We start from the raw sequence: 22666 nt of genomic DNA, 5'->3' as shown, positions 1-22666 counted from the left end.
AAGGGCTGTTTCTCTTTTCTCTTTTTTGTTTAGAAATTTATTTATTTATGTATTTATGTATTTATTTGCTGTGTTGGGTCTTTGTTGCTGTGCCTGGACCTTCCCTGGTTGCAGAGAGCAAGGGCTTCCCTTTGTTGCGGTGCGTGGGCCTCTCATGGTGGCTTCTCTCGTTGCGGAGCACGGGCTCCAGGCACGTGGGCTTCAGTAGTTGTGGCATGCAGGCTCAGTAGTTGTGGCACACAGGCTTAGTTGCTCCGCAGCATGTGGGATCATCCCGGACCAGGGATCATACCCGTGTCCCCTGCATTGGCAGGCGGATTCTTAACCACTGCGCCACCAGGGAAGTCCCGGCCTGTTTCTCTTTTTACAACTAAAATGTCTTCCTACAAGACTTCCCCATAGGCCGCTGGGTCAGGGAGAAAGGTGATTTCAGCCAACCAACAGGAAACCTCAAAATAAATTCATAGAACCTAGGAGTTTATTTTGCTCATTTGGTTAGACTTACCTCCATCCTTTGGTTTGGCAGTTGGTGATGTATATTGGCCAGGTGGCCAAGGATGTCTTGAAGTGGCCCCGCCCCTTCTCCCCTCCTGTTGTGAAACTGGAGAAGAGAGTGATCGCTGAGTATGGGATGCCGTCCACCCACGCCATGGCAGCCACCGCCATCTCCTTCACCCTCCTTATCTCTACCACGGACAGATACCAGGTAAGGCGCAGACTCCCCTTCCTCCCGTGTAACACCATCTGTACGATGAGGCAGCAAAGAGTTTCCCTTCAGGATTTTCTTTTTTTGAAGGACTTTGAAGTTTATGAAATAAAGATGGGGAACAAAAATTTACTGAGCAGTCAGTGACAATTTCTTTATAAATGAAGTGACCATATGATTTAGTACCCAAAGCAGGTTGTGCCCAAGAGTGCAAGTGGACACCATTAATAATGACAACAGGGGCTTCCCTGGTGATGCAGTGGTTGAGAGTCCGCCTGCGGATGCAGGGGACACGGGTTCGAGCCCTGGTCTGGGAGGATCCCACATGCCACAGAGCGGCTGGGCCCGTGAGCCACAACTACTGAGCCTGCGCGTCTGGAGCCTGTGCTCCGCAACAACAAGAGAGGCCCGCGCACCACGATGAAGAGTGGCCCTGGCTCGCCTCAACTAGAGAAAGCCCTCGCACAGAAACGAAGTCCCAACACAGCAAAAATAAATTAGTTAATTAAAAAAAAATAATAGTGACAACAGCACCACAAACATAACCCGGGTGTGTGGCATCCCGCTTCCGAAAGCATTTTCACCCTGAGCTGCCCGACCAGATGGCACTGAATAGGTGCTCTCACCCTCTGTTTGCAAGAGACTCGAGGGGTTTATGATCCTAGTAAATGATCCTTCAGGGCTGAGATGATTTCACCAAATCCTCCAGCTACATGTCCCAGGGCCCAGGGTGAAATAGTCTGTTCCCAAATTAGCCCCCAAAGATGTCTCGGCCTTTTTTGGGGGCTCAACCGTTAGAAATAATCATTCCATATTTTCTAGAAGGCTGTCTAAATGACAGGTGATTAATAACTGTTGAAAATAGAAGAATTTCACTTAATATCTGCTTAAATGCCAGTTATAGTAAGACCTTTTAAAATCTATACTATTACTGCAACGAAGATTTATTTTTCCTTTCTGAGAACTCTTGCTCTAATTTTGTGCTTAATTTCAGAAATTTTACCTTTTACCCGTTGGAAAATTTAGATTTCATGAACTCTAGCAGCCTTGTATGTAAATGATAGTACTGCTTCTCCTGCTCCTCTACACCAGAAACCCAGGGGTGTTCCATGTTCCAGGTTGTACAAAAATGGGGTGTCAGCCTGATGTGATTGGAAGAGGATAAGATTAGTGTCAGGTCCTGGCTGTACCTGGTCTGCTACCTGGTCACCTGGGGTCAGATCTCAGTTTCCTAAATGGGAAAGGGACAAGTGTATAGTATCATATCCAACTAGGTATAATCTTTTTTTGTAACTTAAATGTCATGCCAGGATCAAACAATGTCTGAGCTCCCCAGTACTATCGGAATTAATTGAATGCAGACTTCTGAGCTATGTCATATTCCGTTCCGTCTGCCCCAGAAGGACATAGTGGGCCCAACACTGACCCCCATCGGGCTGCTGTCAGCATCAAGAGAAGCCTGTGAACATGGTTCTCTTAGGAAAAAATCAACAAAAATCAAAAAAAAAAAAAATCAATGGCGCTGACTGCAGGAAAGCAACAGCAATCATTTATACGCTCATTTTAAGGCCACCTGGATCTTCTTAAAAATGTCTTTACAGCTTACGTGATGAAACGATTTTCTTTTCTTTTTTCTTTTTCTGGCCACACCGCTCGGCATGCGGGATGTTAATTCCCCGACCAGGGGTCAAACCTGTGCCCCCTGCAGTGGAAGTGCAGAGTCTTAATCACTGTACCGCCAGGGAAGTCCCACAATAGTTTTCGTAAGGCCTGAGTTGTTTTGCACTTCTTTCCTATTTAATTTTTTAATAATAAATGTATTCAGCTTTTGGGGTTATATACTCATGAGTAGCTCTAAAAATGGGTTTATTTATATAAATATATGTTCAGGTGAATACCAACCTCTAAATTCTGAATGCATTAACTCATTAATTTTCAACACTTTTTCGATTAAAATCAGAGACCCAGTTAATGATAAATCTTAAGAAACGATGCACAACCCTGTGTTGTTATACTCAGATGTTGCATTGGAAAGAACATGCTGGGCTTGTACTCGGAAGATGTGGCTTCTGGTTCAGACTGTGTCACTACTGGCTGTGTGACCTTGGGCAAGTCATTGTACCTCTCTGAGCCCCAGCTCCTGTTGTGAGGGGTGATGGATGGGCAAGCATCTTTGTGCTAAAGTTCAATACTAATGCAACTTATTATCAAAGTTAAGGGTTTCCTCATCTGTGGACTGGGGCTAGTAATAGAACCTATTTCATACGGTTGTGTGAAGATACATGAGATAGTGACCATAAAGCACTTCACATAATATAGACAGTTCTCTATCGTCTTTATCCTTATTACCACGGAAGACCACAGACATCAGTAGTTGAAGCAACTGGATTATAGCTCTGTGTCTAGCTCATAAGCAGGATATTTGTGTGTTCTTTATATGACTTGTCATTAGCCAGATTCCTCCAGCTGTTTTCATTACTCACGAGCAAATGTCAAGATTCAGTGAAGTCTGGACTCTTGCCTTGACATCTGTACAGAAATATGCCCAGTCTTAACATGGGGCTGTTGTTCCCAGGCTTCCTCAAGAAGCTGGTTGTTGCCAAGCTTTACCATCACAGCACATGATGGGGAAGTAGCTAGTTGGACTTCCAAATGACAGCACTGTCTATCTACCTTGCCTCTTGGAAATACTGTATACTTCATAAGTTTTAATCTAAAAATAGAAATAAAAAATTATTTACTCCATTAAAACTTGTAGCACCATAGCTAAGGTCAAGTTTTCTGCTGTGTCTTATTTGCATGTCAATATGTTGTGAAACTTACTTCCAGAACTATATTCCTAGACATCGTCCCCTTCTCTTTCCTTAGTTTTCCCATTTTTCAAGTGATTTGAGATCATCAGACTGCTGGTCTAGGGAATATGAGATTGAGACTAGGAGTTACGGGATCAGAAATCCTGTTCCTTTCCACAGCATCAAATTGTATGTGTCTGGACCTGACCGAATGTCCTTGTTTTCTCTTCTCCCCCTGCAGTATCCCTTTGTTTGGGGACTGATGACGGCTGTGGCGTTTTCCACGTTGGTGAGTCTCAGCCGACTTTACACTGGGATGCACACGGTCCTGGTAAGCCGTTGTGGGCAGGTCTTGGGGTGATTATCTGAACAGGAGTGTGGTTGGTATGTGTTTATTAAGTTATTTGCATATGTAATTATATTGCCCATGAATTACGGAATTATTATCTTCTGGCACACGTATAATAATAGTAATGAATCATTAAGATGATGTGAAGGAGGCTGAACTGGGCTAGACCCTCATGACTTGCAAGCTAGAATGGTAACAAAGATTCAGGTAGTTTGTTTACATGCCGGTTTACTGATGATGCAATAAGAGGTGCAGAAAAACACCCAGGGTCAGGGATGTGAGTGATGGATGAAGTCCTCCACTTGGTCCTCGAAGATGTGGGTGTGAAATTTGGGGGTCTCAGCTGCCCTTGCAGGGTAGGAGTCCCACCAGGTCAAAAGAGCCCAAATCATGAGCTCGCTTCCTTCCATACTGGCTTTGCGTTTAAAGAGCTGTCCATGTTTTTACCGTATTAGGCATTTTTTTCAGGGCTTCCATAGTTAGCACAGTTAAAATTACTCAGTTCTATTTCCTAGTGTTCCAGCCAGCTACCTTGGAGTTGCAGAGCATAATGCTGGCCATGGTTTACCAAGGGCACTATTTATCATCATAATTGCTGCAAGAAAGGTTTCTTTAAAAAGGACTAGGCCCTTGCTTATTGTGTTACTCTGCACGTGAAGCTGAAAAATTATGTTAGCAGAAGACCTCAGGGGGGCTTCCCTTGTGGCACAGTGGTTGAGAGTCCGCCTGCCGATGCAGGGGACGCGGGTTCGTGCCCCGGTCCGGGAAGATCCCACATGCCGCGGGGCGGCTGGGCCCGTGAGCCATGGCCGCTGAGCCTGCGCGTCCGGAGCCTGTGCTCCACAACGGGAGAGGCCACAGCAGTGAGAGGCCCGCGTACCGCAAAAAAAAAAAAAAAAAAAAAAAGATGACCTCAGAGGGAAAGGCCGGCCTTCACCGGCCCCCTTGTATCTCTTCCTGGTACCTGATGTTGGTCATCCTGGGAAAGGTGGCGGGGGGGGGGGGGGGTGGGCGGTGTGTGGAACGGCAGAAGCCGCAGAGGTGAACGGATTTAGGGAGAGAGTTTGTCAAAATGGGCAGAAGAAGAGAACAGGGAGGAAGTAAACCCGGAGAAAGATGTTTGTGGCTGCATGAGATGCAGAGAGCAACGTCATGCTTTCCTCTCAAGAAGAAAACAAATTATAACTCCAAGGAAAGCGGGGACGTGAGTGGAGTCAGGGCTGGACCCAGGGTGAGGCAAGTGAGGCAGGAAATTGAAGGGGTGCCAAACAACTCCAGAATCAAAAGAAATGATTTTCATGCGCTACTTAAAAAATCAAAATCAAGGCAGAAACTTTCTGCAAAATATCCCAGTCTGAAATAAAGTCCTGCATTTGTGTGACCTTGCTGGTTTTGCCCTACCCTGATCCTGGAGTGCTGCCCAGTGCAAGGGGGCCCAGATTTTGAAAATACGACGGGAGCAATTAGGGGTCAGCCTTATTATCTACCTACCAAGACACGTCCCTGCTGTTCCCGTCCCATTGCACAGTGTGTCTCATGGCTTCTAAGACTTAAGGGGAAAGGGGAGAAGAGCATTCTCAATTTGCTACACCACTGCTCCTCATTATAAAGAAGTTCTCTCCAAATACGTCCACAGACTTAAATATGGAATGAAGCAGAACCCTCTCGGGTGTTTGAGTATTTCTTTTATCTGGGGCTACTTTTTAATTTCCATTGGTTTTAATAAAAAGCGATCTTAGGAACTCAGGTTAAAATTAAAACCAAAGTAAACATGAGAATGTGGAGCTGCAGACATGAATAGAGGGCACAGAAAACCCACCTCAATAAAAATCCAGCTACGTGTCTGTCTTTAGTTTTAAAAGTGGGTTGGGGGTGGGGAAGCACAAATTTGTGGGGAAGATCGTTTAGACCTCTCTTTGAGATCTAAGGAATGGGTCCCACCACTCATTTTGGAGCATCCGTTCCAGAAAAAACTGGAACAAGGGGCAGTAGCAACTATTCCTCCCACCCCCATCCTGCTCCACCATTGCCGTGCAGGACTCCTTCACACGTATAATTTTGTCTCATAAAGACCTGAAACCCTGGACTTCCCTGATGGTCTAGTGGTTAAGACTCCACGCTTCTAAAGCAGCGGGGGTGTGGGTTCGATCCCTGGTCGGGGAACTAAGATCCCACATGCTGCACAGTATGGCCAAAAAATTTAAAAAAAAAAAGATCTGAAACCCTGACTCAGGCCCAGGTCTGAGTCAGGCTCCACAGCCACAGACATGGCCCAGGGTAGAATGGTACCTAATTTCTAGTAGCAAAGGGGAATGGTTAGTTTTAATAGAAAGATGGAGTTGAATTATGGATTGGTTGTCTTTATTTAGCAGCAACTTAATAAGCTTCTGCAGGGTCACAGGCTTGGAGTGAGATCTAGAAGATACTGAGGTGAACAAAACCTACCTCCCCCTCCCAGGTGTCCGAATCTATTGATGGAGACAGGTGTATGAGCTTACTGATTGCTGGCTGTGATAAGTATTATGATTAGCATGGAACAGCTGGATCAGGCCAGCTAAGGTGGCGTGCCTCTCCTCTGGACTCTTCACATTCTCTAGGAACTGCCACACACTGGTGGTCCTCAACCTTGGCTGCACATTCAAACCCCATGGAAAACGTTAAAGAAAATATTTGGGGATGTTTGGACGTCTATGATCATAGCAGCAGCGTTATTCACAGTAGCCAAAATGTAGAAGCAACCCAAGTGTCCATGGATGGATGAGTGGATAAATAACATGTGATAGATACGTGCAATGGAATATTACTCAACCTTGAAAAGGAAGGAAATTCTGACACACACTACAGCATGGAAGAAACTTGAAGACATCACGCTGAGTGGAATAAACCAATCACCAGAGGCAAATACTCTATGATTTTGCTTATATTCGTAAAGACAGAAAATAGAAGGTGGTTCCCAGAACCTGAGGGGAGGGGGAATGAGGAGTTATCATTTATTTATTTATTTATTTATTTAGGAGTTATCATTTAATGGGTACAGCGTTTCAGTTTGGGAAGATGAAAAAGTTCTGGAGGTGGACAGTGGTGATGTTGCCCAACAATGTAAATGTACCTAATACCACTGAACTGTACACGTTAAAACGGTTAAGATGGTAAAGTTTATGCTATGTGGGGTTTTCACCACAATAAAAGATACAGTCCTAGGCATTGGTGTTTTTTCAAAGTTCCTCAGTTGATTTCGGTGTGCAGCCAGGGTTGAGAGCCATCTATTAGACTGTCCCTTAGAGCTGGGCCAGGGCACAAGCCTGGACAGAAGAAGAGTTGGAAGGTGTAAGGAAAGTGGGGGCAGGTGCTGTATAGGCAGCCACTGTGTCCACAGCATGAACGGCTCTAATTGCACCCAGCTAGGAAGCTCACAGCACGCGAGCCATTCAGGTGGCTACCAGCTTCATACAAATGGTTCTCCGTGCATAAGCAGGAAGGACAGTTCACAGAGAGCTGTCATTTGCTTATCTCGCCTGGTAAGAAATCTCTCTTGTCAAAGGTGAGTGGTTTGCTGTGAGATCAGGCTTCTGGACAGGCTCTGGCTGACTCCTGGGCAGGTCTGAGTGAAGCATGGGGAAGCATTGAACCTGCATGTGGTGTCACCATCCGGCCAAACCAGCTCTGGCATTGCTTCTATCTACCGGGACGCCCAAGGGAGAAACTTGGGCGCTGTCCTAGCTCTTCTTTTCCCACACCCATCAGTCAGGTAGTCACCAAGTCACATTAGTTCTGACTCTTAAAGATGTCTTAAAGCTGTTCTGACACCACTGCCAGGATAGTATTTCCAAATCTGATGATGCTCTTCCATGCATGGAAACGTTTCTCCATCTCCTGCTGAATGTGAAGAACAACACAGGTGGCCCCAACTGGGGCCTTTGGGGGAATCGACCTTTGAGAGAAGTCAGCACTGTTTATGGCAAAACATGGAAATAAAACACAGGGGCCCTGATGACATTCTTGTACCATACCTGGGCCACACTACCTGCAGGCTGGCTGTTCCTTATTGCCCAAGCTGATTTTTATTGAAATTGTACATTTCCCATAGTAAAAAGCATCCTAACCAATGATTTACAGAAATAGCTTTTTGGTGTATAATTTCATGTTCCCTTGGTTTGAAAAGTATACCAATTACAGCCAGCTGAAGGGGCAGGGGAGAGGGTAGGATGTCTTGGAAAGATGGGGTAGCCCGTGGAATCCAACACAGATGGGGCCGAACAACTAAGCTTCATACGTGTCTTCCTCTCCCTGCAGAGTGCCACGGTGCACAGAACGCAGATCCTAACAACTTCTCTCTCACATCCAGACCTTCACTCTCAGAGATGAAACTTTGATTGGACTGGGCGTTACCCTCGGGCATGGGAGCCTGGCAGGGAGGCAGGGTTGCAGAGCAGAGACAGGGCCCCAGAGGCCACCCCTGTGGGCTGCAAAGGCAGTGCCCAAAGAACAGAAACTGGAAAAACAACCCAGTAAGTAAGTTCACCATGATTGAGAATGCCCAAACTCAAGTGGTTACCTTGTGCGTGAGTCAGGATGCCTTGAATGCAAATAACAGAAACCAGCGCAAACTTGTTGAAGCTGGAGAGGAAATACACTGTTTTTTTTTTTTTTTTTTTTGCGGTACGCGGGCCTCTCACTGCTGTGGCCTCTCCCGTTGTGGAGCACAGGCTCCGGACGCGCAGGCTCAGCGGCCATGGCTCACGGGCCCAGCCGCTCCGCGGCATGTGGGATCTTCCCGGACCGGGGCACGAACCCGTGTCCCCTGCATCGGCAGGCGGACTCTCAACCACTGCGCCACCAGGGAAGCCCTACACTGGTTTTTATAACCACACTGTAGGAAGGACAGAGGTGCAGGTGGCCACTGGGAGTGTGGGCCTCTGGGTCTAGATCTTTATTGCAAATCTCCCCCACTCTTTCCCTAGGTTCTTTTCTTTTCTTTTCTTTATGGCTGTGCTGGGTCTTTGTTGTGGTGCGCGGGCTTCTCATTGTCATGGCTTCTCTTGTTGCGGAGCACGGGTTGTAGGTGTGCAGGCTTCAGTAGTTGTGGCACGTGGGCTCAGTAGTCGTGGCTTGCGGGCTCTACAGCTCAGGCTCAATAGTTGTGGTGCACGGGCTTAGTTGCTCCGCGGCATGTGGGATCTTCTCAGGCCAGGGCTCGAACCCGTGTCCCTTGCATTGGCAGGCAGATCCTTAACCACTGTGCCGCCAGGGAAGCCCCCTAGGTCATTTCTGTATCTCTCTACATGGTGGATCTATCCTCTTGTGCTGCCCTCTCTCTGATGCTAGACCCAAGGCTTAAATTCTTTCTGTGTTACTCCTGAAAAGATTCTAGTGGAGACTTTCATTGGCCTAGCCTGGATTATGAGTCTCTTGCTGTACCAAACACTGTCCAAGGGGATGCAGGGGATTGTGATTGGACAAGCTGGGCCAGAAGCCAGCCTATGTGAACAGGGGCTGTGATTGGCAGTGACGGCTAGGGTTAGTACTGGCGTGTGAGAGGGCCCCTTCTCCAAAATAAAATGCATCTGTTGCCAGAAGACGGCAGGCAAAGCACCAGTGACATACTTTGTACATTGACATCATTGCATTTTCCTACTCTTTGAAAGACTCAAAAACTGGACATTATGTTTGTGGGGAAAGGAGGACTACAGAAAATCAAGAAGGCTGATCATACTATGTTTGTGAAACCGAAAATAAATCAACTCATACAGAATTGATTTTAAGTCTTTTAACTGATAAAGCAATCATCCCTAATATATTAACAGTAAAATTAGCCAGAATGTTTGTTGTTGTTGTTAGGTTAGTGAATAGTTCCATTATTTTAAACTTGAGTTAGCTGAAATGCTGTTCTATTTTATTGTCCCTAAATTGCTTGATCTGTGAATAATTATATAGATATTAGGTTTTATTTGCTTACTCATTTTTTTTCCCCCTAAATATTGCTTTAGTTTTGGTTGGAGTTGGAGAATGTTGAAAAGGTTTCTCAAATATTAAATTATCTGCAGACCATACAAAACTATGTTCTGGCTTTGGACTAGAGCATTTTGGGTGTGTTTTTTCAAGTTCTTTGAAACTACTTTTTTTTTTTTAAAAAAAAGTCTTACTTCAAACTGCCTTACTTAATAGAGAGAGAAAGCGAATTGTAATAAAAATTACACCCTACAAAGCTCTACTTTGTTATACTCTGTTGGGTGAGTTAGTTACTGAGATAAAAAGGGAATTTGGTTGTGTTTCTAGGCATCAGTCACCACAATATTATGCACATTCTTTTCTCTTTACCTTGGAGAGAAGTATTTTTACCCTTTCATTAAAATAGAGGATTATTTCTGGTTTCAAAAGTAATAAGTGCTCATGGTGAAACACTCATCCCCTCTTGTTTTTAAAGTTGTTGTTGTTGTGTGTGTGTGTGTGTGTGTGTGTGTGTTTAAGACAATAAATTGCCGTTAGTCAAACCACCACACGAGGAGTTCAGACAGCCAGACAGCCATTTGTTAGGACGATACAAAGGGAAACTGAAGGCACTTTATGCTTCTATATTAATTGAACCAAAATTAGGACTTTGCACAATTTCCAGCAAGAACTGCTCATGGTTTGTATTCCTAACAACAAACATAGGCAAATTAATTTTTTATCTCCTTTCCCAGTGCCGTCTAAAAAGCCACAGTTGGGGTAACTTTTTCCACCTATTCTGTGTGAGGTGCATAGACTCCTGGAAATGCCCTAAATCTAGGAGGGGGAGCTGGACTGAGCCTTGAGTGCAGCCCACAGAAGATACGCAGAGACAGAAGTTGGTCAAAGCACCAGAATCGCGCAGAGTTCGGAGGTCCCTAGGGGCAGTGGGCCAAGCCCTAAAGGGCTGAAAGCAGGCACAGTCTGGTCCTGGGCCAGTTTGCCTCAGACCAGAAGCTACTTATATCCTTCCTCCTGCAATTGTTGGCTTCTAACATTCTGTGGCCTGGAGCCTCAGAAGCTGCTCCAGTAGGATGTGTTGTCAGACCTGCCGGAGTGTGACAACCAACAGTCAGTCTGATGGGGGAGGGGAGCCAGTGTCTGGGCAGGCAAGCCAAATGGACTAGGTCTGCAGCTACAGAGATGGTCCCTTGAGGCTGAGCTGGGCAGGTGAGGTGGTGATGGGGAAGCAGGTAGTTTACCTCAGTGAGAATGACACCAAAGTACCTGTATAGCCCAGATTGCTGAAGAGGGAGCTTGGGTAAATGCTTAAGGTCTAGAATGTATTGAGAATGCATTCACTTTTCCCAGCTGCTCATGAAAAACAAGCACATTCAGATCCAGAGTACAGATTTGAGATGCAGCACTACCGTGGGTTGTATTTGTGTTCTACATGAGTCCCATTTACTAATAAAATAAGAGTAAGGGATCAGATTAAACCTTCTGTAGAAGCCAGTCTCCATTTTTCTTTCTTTTCCTAGGTTATTGCTTTTTGGATCATGTAGTGTGTTACAGTCTTATTGAAGGGTGAAGTTTTTCTGTAAGCTTATAATCGTGTGCCTTTTTTTTTTTTTTTTTAAGAAAATTAAATTTACTTCTCACACCAGAAACCAGAGTGGTCCAGACTGGTGGGTCAGCTGGGAATCTGGCTTCTTCCCGTCTTGTAATTCTATGCCTCTCTTAATGGAAAAAGCACTGTCTTCAAAATTTGTTTGTGAAATCAACTTTTGTAAATTGAATCATACCTTCCCATTTATTTACATGATTATTTTAAAAAGAGATTCTTTGGCCCCTTGGGGAAATATGTACACGAATTTCTGCCATAAATGCTCACTGTTGCTGTGACATTCCTGAAAATATTGGCACGCACTGACACGTTATTTTCATTGCAGCTCTCTAGGTTATTCCTAGTTTGTCCCACTAGTGGAACAAAGAGAAAGGGATATGAAATGCTTTGCTGTGATTCAACTAACCACTGAAACCAGAGAATAAAGCTTTATTTCTGAACCAAATCCAATCATAGGAAGAAAATTCAATCTAGTTTCATAAACTATTCACCTTCTTCAGAAGGCAGATGAACCCCTTAGAGAGGAATCCTGCATATTTTATATCAGTAGTTCAAAGCCATGAAGGCAGAAGCAAACCCAACGTGCTAGGGGCGAAGTGACGTTTTGTCTGCCTCAGCCAGGAAGCCTCCTATATTCTTCGTGCTGTTTTTCCAAACAAACGTTTGGAAAAATTAGACAGAAAATATAAGTGAATATTTATGTAAACATAAAATTGAGAAGGACCTTTCTAGGCATGATATTAAATGTGATAATTCACAAAAGAAAAGTTTAGAAGAGCTGATTACATCCATTTTTTAAAAGCTTCTGTATATAAAAAAAAATATATTAAGTGACAGGCAAAGGATTAATATAGCAGAAGCCCAGCCTACAAACAGACAGGAACAGGCAGTTCCCGAAAGAAAAAATAAAAATGTCCAATGAATATGAGGTGCCAATGCCACCTGTATTTACAGGGATATAAAAAAAGTCATAAAACAAGTACAAATAAAAATGAGATGTCATTTTAAAATTTTTGCCTGTGAGATTGGTAAAAAATTAAAAGACGGCAATCGATGTTGATAAGGGATTGAGTGCTGGGATATTCTCCTAAGGGACTTTTTCATGTAATACGTATCAAAAGCAGTAAAATGTATGATACCTACCGTTTGACCTAGGAATTGCTTGAGAATTTCTCCTGAAGAGCAATTGAACAAATACATACATTTGAATGAGGTTAGAGTGTTATTTAAAACAGGAAAACATGGAAGACGACTAAATGTGCAACAATAAGGAACTGCCAGATTAAATTAATTGTATATCAGGATATGGAACAATATTCAGCTGTTGAACATTATGTAATTAAATATTTATTGATAGAGCAGTTTTGTTTATAACCTGTAAAAATTGGAAACAGTACAAATGCCCTTCAACCGGTGAACTGATTAACAGACCTTGGTACATCCACACGATGGATTATATATACTCCACAATAACGAGGAACAAACTACTGTTTCATGTAATATGTTGGGTGGTCCTGTCTTGTTTTTTCTTATAAGTTTATTGAGATGATATATAACATGTAAGTTTAAGGTATATAATATGATAATTAGGTATACATATATATTGCAGAATGGTAACCAAAAAAGTTAATTAACACCCCTAGCCCCTCACATAATTACCTTTTTTTTTTTTGTGGTGGTGATAACATTTAAGATCTACTCTCTTACAACTTTCAATTGTATAATACAGTGTGTTAATTATAGACATGATGCTGTTCATTAGATTCCCCAGAACTTATTCATCTTATAGCTAGAAGTTCGTACCCTTTGATCAATATCTCCCCATTTTCCCCACCTCCCAGCCTCAGGCAACCACCATTGTACTGTTTCTATGAGTTTGGCTTTTTTAGATTTCACTTATCAGTGAGGTCATATAGTATTTGTCTTTCTCTGTCTGACTTATTTCACTTAGCATTAATGCCTGTAAGGTCCGTCAGTGTAGTTGGAAAAGGCAGGCTTTCCTTCTTTATTATATATATATTTTATATATATTCATATATATATGATGGTTCTCTTTTGAATTATGCTAAGTGAAAGAAGCCAGAATCAAAAGGCTACATATTATGTGATTAATTTATATTATGTCAGGAAAAGGCAGAATTATGGTGATGGAGAAAATATCAGTGGTTGCCTGGAGCTACGGTGGTGCAGGGCTTGCCTGGAAAGGACCAGCGAAAGAGTTTTGGGGGGTGATGATACCATTGTTCCATATCCTGATGGCTGTGGTTGTTCCCTAAGTCTCTACATTTGTCGAAACTCATAGAACTGTAAATGAAAAAAAATGAATTTTAGTGTATGTAAATTTAAAAATTAAATTATACTCTTAAATGTAAGAAAAGGCAGAGGGGTCTGGGGAGAGAGAGGGAGAGAAATACAACTGGTAGAAAAATAAAGGCTAAAAAGACTCCAATTTTAAGGGAAAAAACTGTAACAAAAATCTGCTACAATATATCACTGAGTGAGGAAAGCGGGGTATTTCTCTCTGGTGCATTTTGTACAGTACTCCTGAAAACAGTTGTCCCATGAGATTCCCTGGTGAAAATAAAAGGATTCCTTAAGCAGTTTGTGATAAGTGTTCTGCCCCTCCTCAACCTAATACACAGTCGTATATAAAGGTTCTTAAACATTTGAAATCAAAGAAACCAGTGTAATGTTGCTCACCCAAGGTTCTACTCCATTGAATCCAGTTAAGGAAATTCTGAGTGCTTCCTTTAAAATGCACTGTAGGTCTCTGCCCAACTCTTTATTATTCCCTTGGAGATTTCTGAATTTCAAATTGTTTTCTTTTTCCTGCTTTGTATGTTTCTGGACTCCTCCCTAGCAACTATTGATGGATGCTTGATAAATGCTAATTACACGACAGAATTTTATTTAAAAACAACAAAAGCCCAAGATTCTACATTACAGCAGAAAATAGAATCAACTCTAGGTATGTTAAGCAAAGTGGAATTTAATACAGGAAATGTCACCCAGAAGTCGAAGTGCTGCTGGCGACTTGTCACCACAGTGCTCACCGTCTTCCCCTCTGGGCACTCACCAACCAAATGAGCAGATGTTAGGCTGGAGCCTCTGTGACCCGACTTTGTTGCCTCTAGAAAACTAGGAGCTGGATTCCCCAACCTATTGCTGCAACTCAGCTTCCTGTGATGTTGCAGGATCCCAAAACTAGGAGCTGGATTCCCCAACCTACTGCTGCAACTCACCTTCCTGTGATGTTGCAGGATCCCAGGAACAGCAGGAGGAAGGTAGCCTCCACCTCTTTTCCACTTTCCAAATTCTGCAAGGATGCATCTAAATGGTGGAACCTGATTTCCAAAGGAGCCGAGGGAATGTAGTTTTTTAATCTTTCCCACATCTCAAGTTCGGGGGAGGCAGGAATGGACACAGGGTGCTAGTTGAAAATTCCCATCGTGCTGTGGGATCCCTTTTCCCATTGTCATCTGTTTTCCTCTAAGCATACTGTGGGAAACTCTGCTTAGGATAATTTCCTAGAAGTGGGCATCCTAGGGAAAACTATGACATTTTACCAACAGAAAAAACAAGAATGTGAATCTCCTGACATTTGTTTCTTTTAACATTAAATACAAATATTTCTATTCCAGTAGATAAAAGGACACTTGAGAGATTTTCATTCAAAGTCCCTTAGCTCACCTAACATTTTAATGTAGAAATATCACTTTCATATCAGTAAGAGCAGGCTATAATATAAGCGTATGATTGGTTATATTCATGTCTGTCTTCCCATTAGATTGTGAGTGCCTTGAGGCTAAGAATCTTATTTTCTTCACCTTTGTTTGCCCCAGAGTTCCCAACAGAGTCCCTGACAGTAAGTTCCCAGTAAATGTCGAGTGGATTGTAATGGATATCATCTGTTATCTGTCCATAAATCAGTCTTTTTTATTTCTTTGTACTTTATTGAGTCAGATTTGACAAGATTCAGCCATTAGTCTGAATATTGCATTCACTATAGGAGACCAGGCAAGATCACATGTCTAATATTCTTTTTCAGCATTATTTTGTTTTGCCTATAAGAATAAACTTGTGAAAAATTTAATAGAAAGGGGCATGCAAAAGTAAATACTGCTCAGGCACGGACGCTCCATTTTGGAGCTTCTAGAACTCCCAGAGTTGAATGTGGCAGGTGTCTTGACATGTAGAAAGGGACCCTGGAACAGTGGTCTGCAGCATGAAGCTTTGAGGCTCTTTGAGGCACCAGTTCGTAGGAGAAGAGTATCTGAAGACATGCTGCTTCAATGCTTCACACATTTCATTTTATAAATGTGTTGCTGATGTAGCCAGAGATGGAGAGGAAGTTCTTCATTTCCTAATGGACTTGAGAATTGCATAAATAGAAAACCTGCTACCTAGTTCTTGGGTATAGGTGTGTAAGTCGTACCTAGAGGATAAGGAGAGATCAGTAAGCACGCCCAAGGAATCACCACCCAGGTTACTGTAAATATAGCGTTACCAGTACCTCTGAAGTCCTCGTGCCCTTTACTCTGCATCTCCCCCAAAGTACCCACTCCCCAGGTCTCTGACACCATACCTTAGTTGAACTTCGCATAAATGGAATTACACCGTGTATTTTCTTCAGCCCTGGACTTCTTTTACTATTTCATTTGTCATAGTCACCCATACTGTATGTCGCTTTAGTTCATTAATTTTTATTCTTGTATAGTATTAAATCATAGAACTATGTCCCATTTTACTTGGCTCTTTTATTACTGATGGATATTTGTGTTTCCAGTTTGAGGCTATTATGAATGATGCAAAACCTTCTTTAATGTGCCTTTTAGAGCACATATGTATGTTTTAGTGTTGAATATGAATGTAGAAGTGAAATTGCTGGATCATAAGGTATGTTCAGTTTTCAGATGTCCAGTTGTGTTTTCTGAAGAATTGTACCAGTTTATGCTCCCACCAGTAGTATGTGAGATTTCCAGTTCTCCACATCCTTGCCAGCCCTTGCTAACGTTAGTCATTTTCGCCATTCTAGTGGGTGTGTAGCAGTATCTCTGTGTGCTTTTATTTTGATTTCTCTGATGAATAACGGCATTCAGCCCCTTTCATGTTTACTGATCACCTCTTTGGTGAGGTGCCTGTTTATCTTTGACCATTTTTTATTGGATTGTCTTCTCTCTACTGATTTATTGGTGCGTCACTGGTCAGATGTATGTATTGAGAATTTCTTTCCCCATTTTCTGCCTTGCCTTTTTATTCTATTGGTGGTATCTTTAAGTGAAAAGAAGTTCTTAATTTTAACATACTCCAGTTATCAATCTTTACCTGTGTTTATAACTTTTTGTGTCCTGTTTAAGGTATTTTTGCCTACCAGAAGGTTGTGAAGATATTCTCTTAGTTTGAAAAGTTTTATTATTTTGCTTGTCTTATTTAGATCTACAATCTACTTGGAATTGATCCACTTTTATTCTATAGGAATACCCAATATACTCAGCATTATTTATTGAAAATTTAGATTGTCTTTTTTCCACCAACTGAAATGTCAACTTTGTCATAAATCAAGTGGCTATACACTCTTTATATATATTAATATGTACATACACTCTCCATTTTCCATTAGTTTACTGGTCTATCTTCATGCCAATACCACTCTCTTATTTATTGTAGGTTTGTAATAAGTCTTTTTTTTTAAACATCTTTATTGGAGTATAATTGATTTACAGTGCTGTGTTATTTCTGCTGTATAGCAAAGTGAATTAGCTATAGATATGCATATATCCCCATATCCCTTCCCTCTTGTGTCTCCCTCCCACCCCTCTAGGTGGTCACAAAGCACCGAGCTGATCTCCCTGTGTTATGCAGCTGCTTCCCACTAGGTATCTATTTTACATTTGGTAGTGTGTATATGTCAATGCTACTCTCTCACCTCGTCCCAGTTTACCCTTCCCTCTCCCCGTGTCTTCAAGTCCATTCTCTACGTCTGCGTCTTTATTCTTGTCCTGCCCCTAGGTTCATCAGAACCTTTTTTTTAGATTCCATATATGTGTTAGCATACGATATTTGTTTTTCTCTTTCTGACTTCACTCTGTATGACAGACTCTAGGTCCATCCACCTCAGTACAAATGGTTCAATTTTGTTTCTTTTATGTCCGAGTAATATTCCATTGTATATATATGCCACATCTTCTTTATCCATTCATCTGTCGATGGACACTTAGGTTGCTTCCATGTCCTGACTACTGTAAATAGTGCTGCAATGAACATTGTGGTACATGTCTTGTTTAGAATTAAGGTTTTCTCAGGGTATATGCCCAGCAGTGGGATTGCTGGATCATATAGTAGTTCTATTTTTAGTTTTTTAAGGAACCTCCATACTGTTCTCCATAGTGGCTGTATCAATTTACATTCCCTCTTGTAATAAGTCTTGATGTCAGCTAGTAAAAGTCCTCCAACTTTGCTCTTCAAAAGTTTTTTTGTTATTCTTGGCCCTTTGGATTTCCATACAAATTTTGGAATCAACTTGTCATTTTCTCCAATGCTAGACTTTTTTAAAATTAATTTATTTTATTTTAATTTATTTTTGGCTGCATTGGGTCTTCATTGCTGTGCGCGGGTTTTCTCTAGTTGAGACAAGCAGGGGCTACTCTTCCTTGCAGTGCGCAGGTTTCTCATTACGGTGGCTTCTCTTGTTGCAGAGTGCGGGCTTCAGTAGTTGTGGCTCAAGGGCTCTAGAGCGCAGGCTCAGTAGCTGTAGCACGCAGGCTTAGTTGCTCCGCGGCATGTGAGATCTTCTCCACGGACCAGGGCTCGAACCCGTGTCCCCTGCATTGGCAGGTGGATTCTTAACCACTGTGCCACGAGGGAAGCCCCAATGCTAGACTTTTTATTGGGATTATATTGACTCTCTAGATGAACTTGGGAGAATTGGCATCTTTTGCAATATTGCGGTTTTCAGTTCATTGGCATAGTACATTCCTCTACTTAGATCTTTAGTTTATCTCAGTAATGTTTTAGTTTACTGTGTAGAGGTATTGCGTATAATATATTAGATTTATTCCTAGGTGTTGGTAGGCTTGTTGCTGAAAATTGCATTTGTTTCATTTTCTAATTATTCTATTTCTAATTAGCCCATATATATAAATACAATTGATTTTTATACATTGACATATCCAGTGTGTTTAGTAAATTCAGTTATTAATTCCATTAATTGCTTGTATATTCTTTTGGATTTTCTACTTAACACAATTATGCAATTGGTGAACAATGCCAAATTTACTGCTTCCCCAATATTTATTTCTTTAGTTTGCCTTATATCCCATGGGCTTTGATCTCCATTATGATATTGAATAGAAATGATGTGGTCATCCTTGTTTCTAAACTCAGGGAGAAGGTGTTTTATATTTCATCCTTAGGATGCTGTTAACTGTAGATTTTTTTTGTCGGCACCATTTATCAGCATTAGAAAGTTTACTTTTATTCCTGATTTGCTATGAGTTTTGGGGTTTTTTTTTATCCTAAATGGTACTGAATTTTATTAAATGACTTTTTGCATCTCTTGAGATGATCTTATGATTTTTCTTCTTTATTTTATTAATGTTATGATTTCTTCTGATTGATTTTTGATTATTATACTAACTTTGCATTTCTGGTATAAACTCAACTTGGTCATTATATATTACCTTTTTTTATATCACTGAATTCACTTTCTCCTAACGTGATTTTTATGGACTTTTATAACTATATTCATGAGTGAGATTGGTGTGTGATATTTTTTTCTTGTGGGTTTTAGTATTAAGGTTAGGCTGACCTTATAAACTGATTTGGGAACTCTTTCTCTTTTTCTATTTTTAGAAGAATTTGTATACTTTTTTTTTTTTTTTCTTTTTAATCTTTGGAAGAATTCATCAGTAGCCCAATTGGATCTGGAAGAGTTATTTTTGAGAAAAGGCTTTAAATTATATTGATATATTTCATATATATATATAACTATTCAAATTTTCTGTTTTCTCTATATGTTATGTTTTTCTAGGAATTTGTCCCTTTTATCTCAGTTGTCAAATTAATTGCCATAATGGTGTTTATAAGTCTCTTTATTATCTTTGTAGGATCTGTAATTTCTGTTTTTTCATTCTTGATTCTATATTCTTTGTTGATCCATTTTATAGGGGCTTATCAATTTTAGTCTTTTTAAAGAACCAACTTTTGGTTTTGTTAATTTTCTCCATTGTACATGTATTAATTTTTGTTCTTTATTATTTTCATCCTTTCAGCATTACTTTGCTGTTATCTTTCTAGTATATTTGAAGTAGATTCTTAATCACTGATTTTTAGTCCTCCTTCTTTTCCAATATATCATTTAAGGCTCTACCTTTAAAAATATGCTTAGTTGCATCGTACAAGTATTAACAAATTATGTTTCATTGTCATTTATTTGAAAATATTCCCTAATTTCCCCTAAGGGTCACTTAGAAGTATATTACTTAAATTTTAAATATTTGGGAATTTTCTAATTATTGTTTTAAATTTTATTTCTAGCCTAATTTCCCTTTAATCAGAAACGGTATGCTATATGATTTCCATTTCTTGAAATTTGTTGAGATTTACTTTATTTCCCCACATATGGTTGCATTTTGTGTAATTGCTGCATATGGTGTTTTGTATGACAGGTCATTTTTTAAATTGTACTTTTTGAAGTCCTGTATCCTCATTGATTTTTTTTTTCCTGCTTGTTCTTTGCATTGCTGAGAGAGGTATATAAAAATCACTCACTGTGGTTGTGAATTTGTCTTTCTTCTTTTAGTCTGTCAATTTTTCCTTCACATATTTTGAAAGATTTTGAAGCTATATTATTTGATACATGCAATTTTTAAATGGTTGTCTCTTTGATAGGTTAGCCCTTTTACCAGTATGGAATGTCCTTTTTGTCACTAGCAGTGTTTCTTGCCTCAAAGCCTACTTTGTCTAATGTTAATATCACAATAGCAGCTTTGTTTGGGTGAGCATTTGCAGAGCATTTTCCATCCTTTTACTTTTTGCCTTTTCTGTATCCTAATATTTGCATTGTGATTCTCATGGGCAGTATGTAGTTGGGTTTTGTTTTTTAATTTAGATTGACAGCTTTGCCTTTTAATTGGTGTATATAGTCTGTTGTCACTTAATATAATCTGATATATTTGGATTTAAATCTGCTATATTGCTTTGTTAACTTTCCCCACCTGTTCTTATCTCTTTTTTGCCTTCTTTTGTATTAAGCAGGTATTTTGACTCTCCCTTTTCCCCTCCTCTATTAACTTGTTATAAAGTCTTTACAATTCTTTCGTGGTCCCCAAGAATTACAACATGTATCCTTGATTTACGAGCGTCAAATGCAAATTAGTAACTTTATCACTTCCTGGGAAGAGTGGGTTATTAAATAAAATTTAATTCTACAAATAGTTAAAGCCCTCAAGGACTTATTTTTATTGTTGTATACTTAATATATATTTAAGTTCATCCACATATTTATCCTTTCTGTTGTTCCTCATTCCTTCCTACAGTTTTGTTCTTCCATCTGGTGTCTCATTCCTTCTGCCTAAATTACTCTATTCAGTGTTTCTTTTAGCATGGTTCTGCTGGTAATGAATTTCTCAGTTTTCGTTTTACTGGAAATGTCTTTATTTCACTTTCATTTTGCTGGGTTTAGAACTCTATGTCATTTCCTCTAAGGTCCCTGAACAGGAATCTTGCCATTTCCGTTTGCCCATGGTATACACTTAAATCATTGTAGCCAGCTTGGTCAGACTGGCAGTGAGTTTCCAGATCTCATACCTGCCAAGCAAGGATGACTGTTTTCAAGGTTATGGATAAACGATTGGTATAAGCTTTTTGGAGGGCACTTTGTAGACTGTATTAAGATCTAAAGTGCACATTCAGAGCCGTCTAGGCTCTTAGCCCATTTTCCTAATGCATATAATTGCACAGGTATAAAAGTAAAAATAATAGCAAACATTTATAAAGCACTTACGATCTGCTATGCACCATTCCAAGTGCTTTACATGTATTAACTACCTCATCAGGGTAATTAACAGTGACCCTATGAGGGAGGTACTATTGTTATTCCAGTCTTACAGATGAGGTTAAGTAAACTGACCAAGGTTATACAGTTGGTAAGAGACTGAACTGAGATTTAAAACTAAGCAGTCTGACTTGAGAATCCATGCTTTTTTTTTTAACATCTTTACTGGAGTATAATTGCTTTACAATGGTGTGTTAGTTTCTGCTTTATGACAAAGTGAATCAGTTATACATATACATATATCCCCATATCCCCTCCCTCTTGCGTCTCCCTCCCACCATCCCTATCCCACCCCTCTAGGTGGTTACAAAGCACTGAGCTGATCTCCCTGTGCTATGCGGCTGCTTCCCACTAGCTATCTATTTTACATTTGGTAGTGTATATATGTCCATGCCACTCTCTCACTTCGTCCCAGCTTACCCTTCCCCCAGAATCCATGCTTTTAAATAACATTCTATACTGCCCCTCCAAGGGTGTTCATTAATGCATTTAGCAGCAAACAATGAGAATAAACGTCCACCAATCAGATGGAGTTACGTATGGTATTTCCATAGAGTGGCATGTGATAGAGCCATTAAAGTAATGTAGTTCTGTAGTCACAAAAAGATGTGTATGACATATAGTCTATGAAAAGCAGGCTACAGTATGGGGCCATTAGTTGTAAAATTATGTGTGGCAAGAGGAGTTGGTTATGGACAGAAGGCGCAGAAGTGCGAATTTAATAGTGAGCCTGAATTGCTTTTGACAAAAACAATGAAGTTATTTTTATTTAATGGACAGACACTAGATCTTATTCTTCCTCTATCCTAGTATTTTTTTTAATCTCTTCTATTTTTCTACCTAGTATATTTTTTGATGTGTAATAACCAATCAAAAATAAAAGCACGTGATAACTATTGAATGAACTAATAAAGAAATATTTGAGCTCCATTATTATTTACATAAGGATTTCCTAGAAGAGAAGGAAGTTTCTAGACTTTGCTGTGATGAATGATAATTCTTCATTGACTGGGTACTTGCATTTCTTATATCTTCCCTTGCACTGTGTCTATTTTTCTTTTCTTTTTTTTAAACAGAACAACACTTAATGTGGTTTTTGGCAATAAAACAAATACCTGCATTTCCAAGTGCTTTTGTCTTTGGTCCCTTTATTGTTTGGGAATCAATTTAAAAATTCACAAACCATTGATTTCCAAAATTCCTTTTAGTT

General features: G+C 40.6%; 1 protein-coding gene across 2 annotated transcripts in view; it reads left to right on the top strand.

Moving 5' to 3' along the window:
• The window catches only part of SGPP2 (sphingosine-1-phosphate phosphatase 2), a 118325-nt gene that overhangs the window by 73252 nt on the left and 22407 nt on the right, over positions 1-22666 (top strand). For both annotated transcript variants that reach the window (XM_060151995.1, XM_060151996.1), the window contains exons 3-4: positions 527-706; positions 3740-3829. In XM_060151995.1, coding sequence (XP_060007978.1) covers positions 527-706; positions 3740-3829 — 270 coding nt within the window. The remainder of the gene's footprint in view (positions 1-526; positions 707-3739; positions 3830-22666) is intronic.

This window comes from Lagenorhynchus albirostris, chromosome 6, assembly GCF_949774975.1.
Source record: "Lagenorhynchus albirostris chromosome 6, mLagAlb1.1, whole genome shotgun sequence".
NCBI classification, from domain to species: domain Eukaryota; kingdom Metazoa; phylum Chordata; class Mammalia; order Artiodactyla; family Delphinidae; genus Lagenorhynchus; species Lagenorhynchus albirostris.
The sequence above is the reverse complement of the archived record's forward strand: the minus strand, read 5'-3'. Positions and strand labels throughout refer to the sequence as shown.